Source organism: Lactuca sativa, chromosome 4 (genome assembly GCF_002870075.4).
Source record: "Lactuca sativa cultivar Salinas chromosome 4, Lsat_Salinas_v11, whole genome shotgun sequence".
Lineage (NCBI taxonomy): Eukaryota > Viridiplantae > Streptophyta > Magnoliopsida > Asterales > Asteraceae > Lactuca > Lactuca sativa.
In genome coordinates this window covers 91,165,229-91,182,615 of record NC_056626.2, presented here as the reverse complement: position 1 = coordinate 91,182,615, position 17,387 = coordinate 91,165,229, and the positions used below count along the sequence as shown (strand labels likewise).

General features: G+C 40.0%; 1 protein-coding gene across 1 annotated transcript; it reads left to right on the top strand.

Moving 5' to 3' along the window:
* The first annotated feature begins 2,092 nt into the window (after positions 1-2,092).
* Positions 2,093-4,478, top strand: LOC111887369 (endonuclease 1). The gene is made up of 9 exons (XM_023883537.2): positions 2,093-2,284; positions 2,380-2,560; positions 2,704-2,811; positions 3,101-3,156; positions 3,242-3,325; positions 3,443-3,538; positions 3,732-3,796; positions 3,950-4,023; positions 4,196-4,478. Exons 1-9 carry the CDS (start codon positions 2,108-2,110, stop codon positions 4,324-4,326), a joined length of 972 nt encoding a protein of 323 aa, XP_023739305.1. The 5' UTR covers positions 2,093-2,107; the 3' UTR covers positions 4,327-4,478.
* The last annotated feature ends 12,909 nt before the right edge of the window (positions 4,479-17,387 follow it).

The window sequence follows — 17,387 nt, the reverse complement described above, 5'->3', positions numbered from 1 at the left end:
CATTCTCTTAGAGAAATCTTTCCACGAGGGTGGTAGTTTTGCGATAATCGCACCAACCTGAAAGAGTTCTAGAATAGAGATGGAGAGTGCGTTCGACTTGTTCTATGATTGATTTGTCATCAGCCATTTGAAACTCTAGGTACTTAGACACAAGGTATTTGTCAGTACCTTCCTCATGTGCCTTGTATTTAAGTTCCAACGCATTCCATAGCTCTCTTGGATCTTTGACCGACGTGTAAAGATCATAGAGCCGATCAGATAGGGAATTCTTGATGTGACCCACACATAGTTCCTCAGACTCTCTACATAGAGTCCTTTGCTTTTCTAGTTCTGTGATGATTGTTGGGTCCATAGTTTTCCCCGTCTCGGGAATTGGATTAGCAGGGATTGGTGCTAGTTCTGGGTCCAACACAAAGGCGAGCTTCAAGACATGAATCATGAACTTGACCTTCTCGGCCCAACGGGTGTAGTTCTAACCATCGAATTGGTCAAGTTTGGCAAACTCTTGGTTTATGAAATGGAGGCTAGCGGTAGTGTCCATTAGTCTGTTGATTTATCACAATAAAAACCTTTAAGAATATTGAAAATCAAACTAATAGACACGCAAGGAACCCGACAAATAATATTGAGAATTATATGTTGATTAGTTGCGAATAATAGATCCAATTATTATTATTATATTTAACAAGTTTCGTCCAAAACCAGATTAATCATTCTCGATTAGATCTGATTATAAGAAAAGTAGAAGAAGATTGTCCTGTTGTTGGACGAAATTAAACGCAAGACAGAAAAATAAAACCGACCTGTTGATGGTTGATCTTAAACTTCAGATAACTGCACAGATTGAACTCCTGTCCTTAAAGGTTTTTACTTCGCTTCTATTGGTTTTAAGCAACAGAGTAAAACCCCAGGATTTAATGCAGATCTATCGACTTTCCAACAGCACGGGAAACCGATAAACACAAAGCGAATACTCGGAAACTGGAAGAAAACTGCAGAGAGTGGGAGAGAGCTCCTTCTAGAATGTCTCGTTACCTTATCCGCGAAGTCAACTCTAGTCAACCGTTTGACCGGACCGGTCAAACCGACTTGACCCGAACTCGCCAAAAATGAAAGTTGATCAGCTCCCAGCTGACCGATGGTCGTGTGCCTAGATTGCGCCCTCGCGGCATCAGCTAGCACGTTGGCTTGGTCCATTCCTTGATCCACTAAAACCTTTCAATGTTTATCAAGGGATTAAGCATATAAACCCACTAAAAGTTTCTTCCCCCACCAATACGTGATAAAGGGAACTTGCCAAGTTGCAATTTATCCTCCATAATTTTCATTATCATCGAGGTCATCACCAAACCCACTCCGTAAAGCCTAAGAGAAGCTGGAAATAGGATTAGCAAATGCATAACAAAATGACACTTCTCAATATTTAATAGAATAGAATGCGTAATATAATGACACCTAGTATTGGAAAACTATTCTTTTTGAAGCTAATAAACTGAAAACGAAAATTACAATAACAATTGAGTGATGCATATCACAAAAGTTTTACACGTAAGCTTTGTTAAAAAGAATATTAGCTGCATTTTATCTTACCTTTTTATTGTTTCCTATGTTACGCAAAAGAGACAAATTCCCGAATCCCGACCATCTATCTATTATATTACCCTATTTTCAACCAGGTCTTGATTCAATTCGTTTACGTCTACATCACGGCTCTTACAAGACTTTAAACTAAAATCCACACGTCAACAACTCACCATCCGCCTAATACCCTATAGAACTCACTAACGACTTTTTCTCTTAGAAAATCTAACAATTATTTAATTTAAATAATACTATAATAACATTTTAAACATCATCATTCTATTTAAATAATACTACAATAACAATTTAAACATCATAATTAATAAATCATATATTAAAAAACAATTATTTTAAAGTTGGTACGATTTCCACTATTTGGAGAAAGGGCATCTCATCTACCGTTTAATATGCCGAATCTTTGCTTGCGGGGCTCTCAAAATCTCTATTATGTGGTGCTTAAAAGCATGAACAAGCATAAGCTTGCACTCAACGACTTCGTTTTGGTGTTTATATATACAAGAACGAAATGACCATACCACGATCAACTTTTGCTTTGACTTTTTCTCTACTAAAAGGAATGAGGAAAATTGGGTCTTTTAGATTATGGTCTATTTATTTTCTTGGATTTGTGTTGATTAATGGATTTGGTGGTGTTCAAGCTTGGAGCAAAGAGGGACACATCATGACATGCAAAATCGCTCAAGTATGCATGCATTACATAGTTGTTCTCTAGAACTATTTCTTTATTATAAGTTTATAATTATATTATTTGATTGTTCGGGTGTGGATGGACAATAGGAATTGCTTGTACCAAATGCAGCACATGTTGTACGGATGTTGTTACCGGATTATGCAAATGGTGACTTGTCGACATTATGTGTGTGGCCCGATCAGATCCGACACTGGTACAGGTACCGATGGACAAGTCCTCTTCACTTCATTGACACCCCTGATGATGCTTGCTCCTTCGATTACTCAAGTAACATTCTTTACACCTCTCAATCTCCTGCATTGTAGAGTTGTACCATATGAATTATGGCCTGTTTCATGATCAATAAAATAAATACATCACATGGTGTGTTATTCAAATAATCTTATAATTTTGACGATGAAAAATACAAGGGGATTGCCATGATACGCATGGAGGAAAGGATATGTGTGTTGCTGGAGCCATAAAGAATTACACATCTCAACTCTCGCATTATCATGAAGGGACTTCAGATCGACGATGTAAGTTTCACACAAATTATTCCATCTTACATGTTGTTTGATAACCTATAAATTGAACTATTTAGACTTCAAAGGTCACCTTTGAATCGTTCAGTATATATTCAGAACGGTTAATGAACTCTACCTTCTCCGAGTTAGTAGAGGTTGGAATGATTAAGTCGTTCAGATTTATCAAATAGCCTCATACACATACAAATATAGATTGATAAATTAGAGTTGCACAAGATATATTGCAAAAAAGTACTAAGCATAATGTTTTTGTTAATTTTGGATTTGGGGAATATTGTAGATAACATGACTGAGGCCTTGTTATTTTTATCGCACTTCATGGGAGATATTCATCAGGTATACCATTTTCCTTTTAATTTATTTATGTACGAATTCTTGAAAATTTATTTTAATTAAATTTGAACGAATGTGATTTAATCAGCCGATGCATGTTGGATTTACAACCGACGAAGGAGGAAACACCATTGGTTTGCGATGGTTCAGGCACAAATCTAATTTGCACCATGTAAGTATCATATCATTAAATTATTTATTTATTGGTATTATGTTTCCATTATGAGAAAATTATTATATAAAATTATACACATTTAAATAAATAATGCTTGGAATAAATTATTAATAGGTATGGGATAGAGAGATCATTCTTACGGCTGCAGCTGATTTCTATGAGAAGGATATGGGGTCTCTCCAAAAAGCCATTCAAGCCAACTTCACTCATGTAAAAAATTCTCTATCTTTGGATTTTAGATTTTGATTAAGTATACTATTCCATATAAGTAACTAATAACGTTTGAAATCTATATATTCTTTTTGTAAAATTATTTTCGTTTTTTCATCTTGTGATAAATTGATTATTACTTTGATTAGTCAATTAAATCAAACAAAGAATAATAAAGTTGAGATTAATATAGGGATTATGGTCCGAAGACGTCACTTCTTGGAAGGATTGTGATGACCTCTCTACTTGCATAAACAAGTAAGTTCGCTCTATATATTATTTAAACAATTCGTTACAAATACATATTCGCTATTAAAATGGTAATAAAAAAAAAAGGTATAATAGCTTCTTGAGTTCCATACGTTATATTTCACAAAAATTGGATTTATTTTTGTTGATGATTTATGGAAGGTATGCGATGGAAAGTATAAAAATGGCATGCACATGGGGTTACAAAGGTGTTGAGGCTGGTGAAACTCTTTCAGGTGATAATAGCAACTATATTCCCACTTTCTTTTTCTTTTTAAATTTGAATATTCGTTTTCGCATATTAATTTAAAAAAATAATAAAAACTTGTTTGAGTTAGTAATCCAGTTCAATTTAATTCCTTTATTAAGCTATAAATATTTATTATCTTCTCGTAATTGCATTTACAGATAATTACTTTAACTCGAGGATGCCGATTGTAATGAAACGGATTGCCCAAGGCGGAGTCCGGTTATCAATGATTTTAAATCGGGTATTTGGTGGTTTGGATCCGCTCAAAGATACATTAGTGGCCACGTGATTTATATTAATTTAATTGTTTAATTCATATACAATATTGCTCACTAATTAGGGTATATCATTTACTAGGTAACAAACTGGTGTATTTGCTTCTATTTTCTGTTTCCCTGGACTTATTCAATAGCTTCTTGTTATGGTTTTTTTTTTCTAATCTATGCATCTTATTCGTCGTTTCAAAAAATAAAAAATAAAAATAAAACTTGTGTATTGCATTGTTGAAAATTCAAATAATTTAAATAATAAGAAAAACAATATTTAATAATAATTTTGTAAGCACTTGTTTGTTTATAATAAGGAAGCATGGTAGTAAGTCGATGATACCTATCTATAATTATTACCTCAAAATGGTTTCAAAATACATGAGGTTGATAAAAAAATAATATTAAATAGAAATGAATAATATTAAGATTTCCTACAACAATTTTTTTAACATTTTAACACATGGACTTATTTGGCCATTTCCACCATATGGCAACTCATAAAATATTTTACACATTCGATCATATTTAATGACGGTGGTGACGTGTCATTGCAGTGAATACAACTCCGGCTAGGAGGAAGGAGTGCGGTAAGCCTATCGCACGGAGAATTTTCACCGCAATGGAAATTCAATCTTTGGCCGTTTAAGTGTGTTTTTGGATATGTTTTTGTCTGTGACAGTTTAAAATCGGTAGTTATTATATCAAACATTCAAAGGATTTCACCAAAGTCAACCAAATTTAGTCTAACCTAACATGGCTAGACTCAAGAAACCAAAGTAAGGATAGATTATACCAAACATTTAACAAGAATTAAGAGCAAAAAGATGAAGTTCTTGAAGTGTTCTTGGTCTTCAAAGTGCTCCAAAATCTCCAGAGAAATAATGAAGTTTTGGATGTGCAAGAGTGTGCAAAAGATGCACATCAACCTTCCTTAAATAGTCCTCCAAATGAAATTCTGAAATTACCCTGTAGTGTCATGCGTGGTCGTGCAACCATGCACGGGTGGGTCTGATTGTGGGCTTCTTTGAGTTTTGGGCATCCACAACTTAGTCCATTGGCGCAGTTCAAGTCCGATTAGCTTCTAGCCCATTTTCTTCAAGTTTTCTTCATTTTAAGCCCAATTTGGCTTCTCCAAATGATCCACGTAATTGCCCGATCAATAATCTACGCATGCTCGAAAATTCTCCCATTTCTTGCAAATTTAAAGTTCCTTTCCTCCAAGCCTTCAATTAATCAGCAAGCCCAAAATTCTTGTCGTCCTCCAAGTCCAATCGCTTCCCAAAGATCTCGCTCCGCTAGTCTCCTTAAAATCTGCAATTATGCTCATGAAACTAGAAAGTAACTGAAATGGTCATAAAGTAACAAAAAGGAAAATATGCATGGAAATTAACTAAAATATGAATGAAAAATGCTAAAATAAACTATAAAAAGAAGTAAATAAAATGAAACTATCAAATCACCCCAAGCTTAAACCTTACTTGTCCTAAAGTAAGACAAGACTAAAATGAACTTAGGATGAACTATCCTAAGAAAAACAAAAAGAATGGATAAAACCATAGAACCTGATCACAGTTAGTCAACATGCTCATAATTGATTTTGTTATTATCTCATGAATTTTTCATCCGATGACAATGGAACCATAAACCACAGCCAAGACAACTCCTCTAGGTGAGTACGGAGGGATGGCCAATCGCAGCCCCAATGGAACATGCATACAATGAAGAACCTCTGTAGTAGGGAGAAAGAAGATGGATAGTCTCCTGTGGAGCTCTTCTTTTAAGTGTACAGTGTACACTTTATCACGAAAGTTGCATTATCTCACGTCTGAAGGCTGCTCTCATGTGTGATTGGGTTTCATCGCTCTGGCACCATTTTAGGCCTTGCGAGGCGGTCCAGATAGACTGAAGGCCTTGCGAGGCGGTCCAGACGTGCTGAAGGCTTAGAGAGTGGTCCATATAGACTGAAGGCCTACGAGGCGGTCCAGTCAGGCTGAACGCTCATTATGCATACTGTAGACTCAGATAGTGGACTAGGTGGACTGAAGGCCTGGTGCGGGCGGACCAGTCATACTGTAGATTCGAGATGAATGGCTGTTCTGTTTACTTATATGTATCTGTTTACTTATATGTATATGTTATTGTTCCCTTTCAGTTTTTCGAGCTCGAAGGAGTGAGCAGGCTTGTGACCCTAGGATCATGTTGAATTCCAGCTCGGGATCAGTTGGTTGCAGGGATTGTCGACATTATTTCAGCGCATGTGAGAGCAGGTGGGTTGATGTGGCATAAGTATTTTGTGAGGTTCGGTTTGCCTTGGATCTCTTGTATCGGGCGGTAAGGATTGACTGTGCGACCTATTGGGATTGTAGACTATGTCTGAGGAGTATTTTGTAGTCAGTTTAGGGCAGAGTTTGCTTCAGTTATTGCATTTTAGCTATGGATGTTTGAGTGGGTAAGCGAGTCAGGGTGGAAACCCTGAATGGAATAGTTTCCAGAGCCGAGAGCGGGAGACTTGTTTGGAACACCCTTGGAAAAAGAGGTATTATGTGGGAGGTCTGAAAATAGGGCCCCGCAGAAGGGTTATTCAGCACTGTCAGGATTTAGTTGTTTTTAGCATCCATTAGTGATTGATGGACGAAAGCGCTAAGGGAAGTAGCTCGTCGCCAAGGTATTAGTTGGAGCATCTATCTTTTGGTTTGCAGGACTTGAGTGATGGGTGATTCAAGTATTAGTGACTGTCAGTTTCACTGGGATTCAGGAAGTGTTCATCTGGTTCTTAGAAGTGTGTGATCAATTGGGATTGGCTAGTTATGGGGCACTAACTGGAAAGATTTGGTTGTTATCGGATCGATCGTTAGGAAGTGAGAAGGGTTGGGAATCCTCCTATTATCATGTATTTTGAAGGCTTAGTCGAATCTATGTTGGGGAGAGTTGACCCGGGATGCAGAAGCAAGAGAGGTTTTGAAATAGGGATAAGTTTCACAGCCTAACAGGGAGAATGGAGGCCCCAATGGCTGATTGGTTTGAGGGTTGTGTTGGTTGGGGTTTTGGTAAAAACTCCCCAACATAAGAAACATGTCTTCTTGGTGCTTGATAGCAGAACTTGGGGAACCAGGTTGGGGTTCTAGTCATGAATTAAGTTCAGTTCGAGTGTTCGGTCGAGGGTGTGCTCGAATCTTACGGTTTTTGGATTGATAGATTGACGGTTTTGTTAGCTGTCAGGGCTCAGCAGTACATTCAGCACGGTTGTGCGGGTTATTTGGCATGTGGTAAATATGTGGGTCAGGGATCAGACCACGGATTCTCGAGAGGGTAGACGATCAACATGAGGCCTAAGGTTAGGTCGGGGGTTAGAGTCCACGGAATGGATCAGGAGTTCGAAACCCCAAGTGGGTGGGAACAGTCATGCTGAAGACTCTGTATGTGTTTGTAGATCTGTATGTGGGTATTGTGTATGGTGCTATGCTATAGCAATCAGTAGGTCTGTCCCTAAGTATTGAACATGCTAATAGAGTATGTTGAAGACATTGTGTGGGTTTTGTTAGTTATATGATCAGGTTTCGAGTATATATGTGTGTTATGGGGTAGCAACTTGTTCTGCAAGTGGATAGTGTAGGGTGAAGTTTCAGCACTGTGACACTTGTTGGTGTTGTAAAGGACATTGTTTAGGCCCTCTTGAGAAATGGAGGAGGTGTGAATCCCTAGGATGGAGTGTTAGGACAACTAAAGTGACGACAGCAGCGTCGATAGGTTATCGGGAGCATTCCAGTCATAAGGTGAGGGCTTGAGAGGGCATGCCAGACTTATGTTGTGGGCTCAAAGGCAATCCAGACCTATGATGAGGACCATGTAAGGGTATCCCAGTTATAGGCTGTGGGCATAGAGATTGTGTTGGTTATGTCTCTTGTACGAGCGCATCCGGATTGGATATATTGTTGAGATTCGGGAGAGTTGCACTCGGTTGTGAAAAATTAGAGGATGGTGGATGAGACACAAGGATAGATCCTTGGATCTCAAGTTATGAGTAGACCCGAGTTATGTTCATATAGGTATTCCATCCTAAGGATGACCGGACCCTATAATTGATTGGACCTGATATGTTTGGTATTCCAACCCGAGGGTTGATTGGGCCAAACATGTGTGGGATACGAGGGTATTCCATCCTAGGGATGACTGGACCCGTTGTAGGCATGCCTAGTATTCCAGCCCGAGGCTGATTGGGTCAGGCATGAGTGTTCGTGTTTATTAATGGATTGATTTTGTATGATAGTTTAGGATCTGAAGGATGCATTATCCTTTCAGCACAAAGGGTTCGCCTCAGGAAGAGGGAAAGTTGGGTTTCCGATACTTTGGATCATCAATAATTTTGTCTGGTTGGCCGATAGTTGTAGGTATGTTGTTAGTGGTAATCGCTTGCAGGACTGTATTCTATGGATGTGGTGGACGACAAGGAGCGATATGTTAGATGATCGTCGGTGATATGTGTACATCTTATCCGGATGGACTATTAGGTGACATGTTGTGCTTGATCGGGCTGAGGCGGTCCTGCTCTATGCAGTAGATCAAGATACCCGGTGCAGGCCGACAGTAATTCGTAGGCATAGAGGTTCAGCAGAATATGATCCATGGTTCTATTTTCGGTTAGAAACCTCAGGATTCCAGGGTTGAGTAGCCCGTTAGTAGTAATGGGAAGAGTTCTAGCGTTGGATAGCATGAGTGGTCTGGCAGGGAGTCAGACCAAATTCAGGTTTCCAAATTACAGGTTTAGGCGGAGTAAGGTTGTGTGTCGCAAGGGTTTATGGATTCATCTTCTCTGGATCGAATAGATTTTCATGGGTTTTAGTCTCTTTCAAAAGTCGTCGAATGTCGTTTAGGTCAATGAGCGTCTGAATTATGTTGAGAGGCCCATGGCCATTCTGGAGAGGAAGGTGAAAGTTCCGCGGAACAAAGTGATACCTTTGGTAAGGGTACAGTGGGAGCACCGAAGAGGGTCCGAGTGGACGTGGGAGCCGGCGGCGGAAATGTTGGAACACTATCCAGGGTTGTTCACTGCATCAGACTTCGAGGACGAAGTCTAGTTCAAGTGGGGGAGAATTGTAATGCCCCGACTCTCAGGTGATAATTTTATGGATTTAATTTCATAAAATTGCAAGGTCTACTCGACGAGTTGGATGCCCTGACTCGTCGAGTAAAAGCAGATTGGGCCACGTGTTTAAGTGACCTACTCGTTAAGTACAAGATAGGACTCGACAAGTAGGAGCTGGAGGATGAAACCCTAATTTTCGGGGTTTTGCACCCTATTTAAAGGATCATAAGCCTCCTTTATCCCCATTACATCCTCTTGAGAGTCCAACAAACCCTAATACATGTGTGTGCTTCATTCTTGTGTGTTTCAAGCTTTCGAAGGTGGATATTAGTGAGAAGAGCTTGGAGAGCAAGTAGCTAGAAGCAAAGAACGTGTAGGCATCTGAAATCTACCATAGTTCGTTTCATTCTTGATCTCATTGGGTTAAAGATTTGGGCTTTTCTAGCATATTAAGAAGCTATCCTTGGGTATGAGCTAAGATCTGAAGTTGTAACTTCATATCTGAACTCTCTTTGGTCCCTAAGCCCATAAAGCTTTCAACTTTAGCAAATACGAGCCTTTCCTTAAGTGTAAAACTCCATTGCAAGCTTGGTTTTAACATTTTGAGCCTTGCATGCACGTAAAGTTTGCAACTTTACGTGATAAATATACCTTGGGAAGCTGGATCTGCAATTTGGGACCTTAACATGGCTTAAAAGGCATCTGAATGAATAACGGACTGAAGGGACTCGGCGAGTTGCATGGTTAACTCGGCGAGTCCGATGAAGATTGTCGTGCAAGGACTTATGCATGGACTCGACGAGTTAGTGGGGTGACTCGGCGAGTCAACTTGGGCTTTCCCGACATTGGACACGCTTGGACTCGGCGAGTTGCATGAAACTCGACGAGTCAGTGGGGGATTTCACGACTACTTGAGTTCTGGAAGGACTCGACGAGTCAGTGACTGCACTCGACGAGTCAGGTCAACATGGATGGTTGACCTTGACCATTGACTTTGACCTTGACCAAGGGTTGGCTATTTGACTTCTGGGAAGTTGGAAATTTATGATTATGGTTCTATGGTGAATATAGGTGGTGGAGTTTGTGGCTGTGATCCGAGAATTAGAGCTTATCTTTCGAGTCCACGGTTGCGAGGTGAGTTATCCTCACTATACTCAAGGGTCTAAGGCTCCAAGGCCGCCCCTTTTCGGATTGTTATCCTGATATGTTATATGTTGTTATGATCTGTTAGATCGGTATCTTGGTAGATAGGATGTTATATGTTGTTATGATCTGTTAGATCGGTATCCTGGTAGATAGGATGTTATATGTGTTATTATGATCTGTTACATCAGTATCCTGGTAGATACGATGTTATATGTTGTTATGATATGTTAGATCGGTGTCCTGGTAAATAGGATGTTATATGATGTTATGATCTGTTAGATCGGTATCCTGGTAGATAGGATGTTATATGTTATTATGATCCGTTTAATCAGTATCCTGGTAGATAGGATGTTATATGTTGTTATGATCTGTTAGATCGGTTTGTCTGTCTATAGACTGTTATGTGATTATCTGTTATATGTGCACATGGTTGTTTTATTGGGGGTTGGGTTGAGGCGGTCCTGCTTTGTGCTGAAGGCCAGCATACCCAACGAGCGGTCCGGATAGACTGAAGGCCTTGCGAGGCGGTCCAGACGTGCCAGAGGCTCGAAGAGTGGTCCAGATAGACTGAAGGCCTACGAGGCAGTCCTGTCATGCTGAAGGCTCATTATGCATACTGTAGACTCAGATAGTGGACCAGGTAGACTGAAGGCCTAGTGTGGGCGGACCAGTCACACTGTAGACTCGAGATGCATGGCTGTTTTGTTTACTTATATGTATATGTTATGGTTATATCGGTATAGTGTTGGTATTTTGGGGGTAACTCACTAAGCCTTCGAGCTTAAAGTTTTAGTTTATTGTTTCAGTTTCAGCGGATGACCGTGGGAAGGAGAAGGCGTGACTGTACATTTCCTCAATTGATGATTATGATTTCTGGGAACTCTGATGTTTAAACTATTTTGAAAAAAAATTTGGAATAACTGAATAGTTTTAAATTTGCTCGAATATTATGGATGTTACAGCAGGCTAAAAACATCCATTGCTATAGTATATCCTATAGTTGTTAGTATTGAATGCATAATTCTTCATGAGAACTAAATGACCATGATCACTTACCCCTTTAAGATCCAACAGTTGAGCGCAAGTATGAAGTCCCAAATTGCAACCTAATGGTCCTGTTTCAATATGTGAGATAAGAACAAGATCCTGGACCAATAATGATACAATAACAATGAACCCATTCCATGGCATCCAAGGGGGTGAGAATAAACAGACAACAAAAATGCGTGCATGCTAATGTCCTAAGCTAGATGATATACAAAAATAAATTGGAAAAGAAGAAAATAAAATCATATTGGAATTTTATAAAAAAAAAAATGAATGCAAATTAACTAAAAACTAATATGTTATGTAACCTAAAAAATGCATGAAAAAGTAAAGTAAAAGGGAATACCCCACCTCAAGCTTAAGAACAAGATTTGTCCTCAATGCTTAAGGTAAGGGTAGAAATGACCTAAATCACAGGATTGGGCGGCGGAAAACGTCTGTGGCGGTAGTGGTAGTCCCACATGTCCTAGACATGACGGGAAGTGGATGGAAAAGACTGCTATAGCCTACCAACGCGAGTCCCCACATCCTGAATGGCTCGGGTGTTCTCCTGTGTTTGAGTGTCGATGCGCTGAACGGTGGAGAACATCGTGGCGAACTAGTCAAAGAATGTAGGGGAAATATGAACGGATCTCGTGTCCCCCTACTGATGCGGCTGCAACTGAGACTGGTCAAAATGTTGTGAAGGGGCCTGGAAGTGGTCATGTTGATACATCGGCTGTTGCATCGGAGGCTGGTTAAAATGGTCTTCCACCTCAAGAAGCTCTTCTTCATCTTCTTGTTCTTCATCCTCAGAGTCGGGTAGTACACCCACTGGAGTCAACATATCCAGAGAGATCCAAGTGTCGGGGTCATTCTGTGAAAATGAATCACCTACCCAGCTGGGGAGGATATAAACCGGATGCTTGTCACCGTCAAGCCAACTGTACGAGTCATTTCCCGAACTGGCCAACATCTCCGCTCGCGCAAGATCTAAACAATCCAGTAGGAAGTTGGGCTGGTAGTAGCCAACGGGCAAGTAATGGGGGAGGGGAAGTCTAGGCTGACGACTCGGCCTATGATGGTAATAAACCCCCAATATGGATTTCTCCGGTGGTGCACTAACGAACGGCCTTGCATTTATCGAGGAAAAATGTGGAGAAATCAAGTTCACCACCCCGTGACATGCAGTGTAGAAAGAAGAGCTCACATCTATTTATTTGACCCGACTCGAGGTGACCGAAGATGCTTGTGGTGAGAATTTTGTGAGCAATTCGCCAACAAGGATGAACTATATGTTTGGACCTTTGGCGGATCGAATTGAACGTGTCGAAACCAGTTATTTTTGACCAAAAACGTGTGTTGGGAGAACGCATGAAGCTGATGTACTCTTGAGAACGGATGGTTATCGCGTTTGTGCGATCAACTCCCATGATGGAATTCAGTCGTCCGTATGAGAGCTGATGACTTTGACCTTGTAATTGGAAAGTGAGGAATTGGGCTTCATGATCTACAGCGAAGGTGGACAAGAATTCTAGAGTGGGCTCTTCATAGGTCCTGTCACATGGATTAAGAAAACCACCCTAACACATCACACAGAACATAGTGCCTACACCGACGCGTACCCCAAGCTTCATCATTGACTCTTCGTGGTAAAACTTTGTGGGTCGGACTAGACGTTCGCGAAGGTTAGACCGATATGTTTTGATTTCTGCTTTTTTAAGGGAAGGATCACTTCCCTCGTTTCCGCTTTTCTTTCGTTTTCCGGTGGCTTTTTGTGAAGTTATGACGACATCCTTTCGCGAGTTAGGATCTACGAATGATCCATGTATGTGTGCACGCGTTGTAGTTTTGCCCATTTTTAAGACCTAAAATAACCAAAACAATCCACCAAAGTAATCTCTCCCTCACCACTCTCAAAATAATATAACAACGTTTAAATCGAACACAAACAATTCCAATAAATAATTGCACCAAACTTTTGACAATTCAAAACGGTTTAAACAACACCACTCAGTTCCATTTGACAATTCCAACAAAAATTCGGCAGCATTTCTAGTCAATGTGAACAAATCCGAACTGAAGTTTAAACACTTTTCAATCAAGTTTCCAAGCAAAATTGACCAACGTCAACCATTCTCAAAGCAATCTTTCTAAATAATCCGGGTAATAACTAACGATCATAGGCAATTTTCAAAGCATAATTGGTTGCAATTATTGTATTAAATTAATGCAATGTAATAAAAGCCAACGAAAGAAGATACCTGATTCGATCGTTTTCATCCCCAAAAATTGAACTTGAACCTAAAATCTGCTACCGTGCACCCCAAGCTTAGTGGTTGTTCATGGGTGCCAAAATACAAGACTTATTTAATAAAAAAATATTTTCAAATTGATTCTTGCAAAAACTCCGACGGCGGCTCATGGTGGCTCAAAATTTCCGGCGAATTTTTTTTGTGAGAAATTGTGGTTTCGTTTGGTTAGACGTATAGAGCTTGGAAAAAGAAATACTTTGGTGGTGTCGAAATCGCGAGAGGTGGCCGGAAAGCAGCGAGGTGGTGGTGGTGGTGGCGCCCCCAATTCCGAAAACAGATCGGGAAATATTTTGGGTGAGGTTTGTAGAAGAGGAAAAATGGTGAAGAATGGCGGTGGTCTCGCGGGATTCTGACCGTAGAACTCTGAGAATCAAGTTTTTGTGGGGAGTGGGTTTTTCTGTTCTTGAGCTCTAAAGAGGAAATGATGGAAGTTTTGTAGGGTTTAATGAAGAAGAAGAGTGGCTAGAGTTTTAATCTATGGTCAATTGAGGTCAACACCCGGTTAATGTTAGTCAACTCATTAAAACACATGGTCAACGAAAGTTAAAGCTGAGTCAACAAAATTGGTCTTGGTCATTGGCGTGTGCACGGAGCGTGCAAGGCAGCACGCGGCGGCGCAAGTCTCTCAGGGTGAAGGGGTTCATTTCGATTCGAGTGTTTCAAGCATCAGGTATACCCGTGCAGACATGCCGCGTATGGGCACGCAGACGGGTAAGAGGGGCGCGCAAGGGGCGCATAGGTGTGCGCGGGAAAGACATGAAAGCACAATGCTTTCCAAAAATGCCCTTCTTTAATGTCTTTGGCAAGACATCCTCCTAGCTTGCTTCAACACCTCGGGACATCCAAATGGATGATTCAAGAGCATTAGCATTGAAACCTTCATAGAATGGCTTCAAACGGTGCCCATTGACTTTGAAAATTTGTCCCGTTTCTTCACTTTGAATGTGTAATGCTCCATGGTCAAAAGTTTTTATTACAACAAAAGGCCCAATCCACCTTGATCTTAACTTGCCCGAAAATAACTTCAATCGTGAATGGTAAAGTAAGACCCTATGTCCCGGTTCAAAATGCTTCCTGGTGATGGACTTGTCATGGAAAAGCTTCGTTTTCTCCTTGTAAATTCTCGAGTTTTCATAAGAGTCATTTCTTAATTCTTCTAACTCTTGAATTTGAAGCTTCCTATGTCTTCCCGCCTCATCAAAATTGAAATTGCATTGCTTGACCACCCAAAATGCACGGTGCTCTAGTTCCAAGGGAAAATGACATGGCTTTTCAAAAACCAATCTAAATGGAGACATGCCTATCGGCGTCTTGTAAGCGGTCCGGTAGGCCTATAAGGCATCATCAAGCCTCAAACTCCAATCCCTTCTTGTTGGGTTCACCGTTTTCTCAAGGATGCACTTCACTTCCCGATTTGAGACCTCTGTTTGACCGTTTGATTGAGAGTGGTAGGCGGTAGAAACACGGTGGGTCACATTGTACTTCTTCAATAAAGCCTCCATCATCTTGTTGCAAAAATGCATCCCTCTATCACTAATCAAGGCCCTAGGCACAACAAATCTCACAAAAATATTAGACTTTAAAAACTCGATAACCATTTTGGCATCATCCGATCTTGTAGCTTTGGCATCAACCCATTTAGAAACATAATCAACCACGAGTAAGATGTAAATGTTGCCGAATGAGACAGGAAATGGGCCCATAAAATCAACCCCCCATACATCAAAAACTTCACAAAAAAGGATTAGATTTTGTGGCATTTGGTTCTTTTGAGAGATATTCCTTGTCCTTTGGCATCATTCACAACTTTTATAAAATAGATAACAATCACTTGAAATGGTTGGCCAAAATAATCCACATTCAAGAACGTTTCTCAAAGTTCGATTAGGTCTGAAGTGTCCCCCCACAAGCAAATTCATGAAAAAATTGCAAAATGGATTGATGTTCTTGTTGGGGCACACATCTCCTAATGATTTGATCTGGATAATGTTTCCACAAGTAAGGTTCATCCCACACATAGTATTTTGCATAATTTTTCAATTTTTCTTTTTGAGCATGTGTGAATGTGTCGGGATACCTAGATACCTTTTCGTGACCAAAAAGTTAATGATGTCGGCATACCAAGGAATAGATTGAGTAAGGGAACAGAGACATTCATCTGAAAACTCGTCTGGCAATGGGAGAGGAGTTTCATTTGAAGTGATCAGGCTTAGATGATCGAAAACAAGATTTTCGCATCCACTCTTGTCCCGAATTTCCAAATCAAATTCTTGCAATAGTAAGATCCACCGGATGAGTCATGGCTTTGCATATTTCTTTGTCATCAAATACTTGAGAGCTACATGATCCGAATACACAATAACTTGGTGCCAAGTGGATATTGCTTAAACTTCTCTAGAGCGAACACTATAGCCAATAGCTCCTTCTCCATGGTAGAGTATTTGCTTTGAGCATTGTCTATCGTTCTTGATGCATAGTAGATCACATGGGAGGCTCTTCCATTCTTTTGACCCAAAATGGCGCCTATAGCATAGTTGTTTGCATTACACATGATCTTAAATGGGAGATCCCAATATGGTGCTTATATGATGGGGGCAGATGTAAGCAACTCCTTGAGCTTGTCAAAAGATTCTTTGAACGCCTCATTGAACTTAAAATCAACCTCCTTTTGCAAGAGTCGGAACATTGGTCTTGTTATATTTGAGAAATCCTTGATGAAGCTTCGGTAGAAACCCGCATGACCTAAAAAAGAACGGAATTCCCGAACACAATTCAGGTAAGGTAAGCTTTGAATAACATCAATTTTTGCTTTATCTACCTCGATTCCTCTCTTCAACACAATGTGACCCAAAATAAGAACTTGACTCACCATAAAATGACATTTTTCAAAATTTAAAACCAAATTCATTTCAATGCATCTTTTCAAAATCTTGGTGAGATTAGTCAAACATTCTTGAAAGAAGTTTCCATATACCGTAAAATCATCCATAAAGACTTCAATTATGTTTTTAACATATTCCAAGAAAATACTAACCATGCAATGTTAGAAAGTGTTCGGGGCATTACACAATCCAAATGACATTATTCGGTATGCAAAAGTGCCAAATGGACATGTAAAGGTTATCTTTTCTTGGTCTTCCAGTGCCACAGGGATTTGGTGAAAACTAGAATACCCATCTAGACAACAATAATGAGACTTCCAAGACAACCTTTCTAACCTTTGGTCAATGAAAAGCAATGGAAAATGGTCTTTTCTTGTGCTTGCATTGAGTTTTCGGTAGTCAATACATACTCTCCACATGTTTTCCACACGAGTGGGGACCATAATACCTTTGTTGTTCTCGACCACCATGATTCTCGTCTTTTTGGCACTACTTGCACCGGGCTCACCCACTTGCTATCTGAGATTGGATAGATCATCCCCACATCAAGGAGATTCAATATCTCTTTCTTGACTACTTCCATCATAGGCATATTCAATCTTCTTTGTGCATCCCGGCTTGGATTGCAT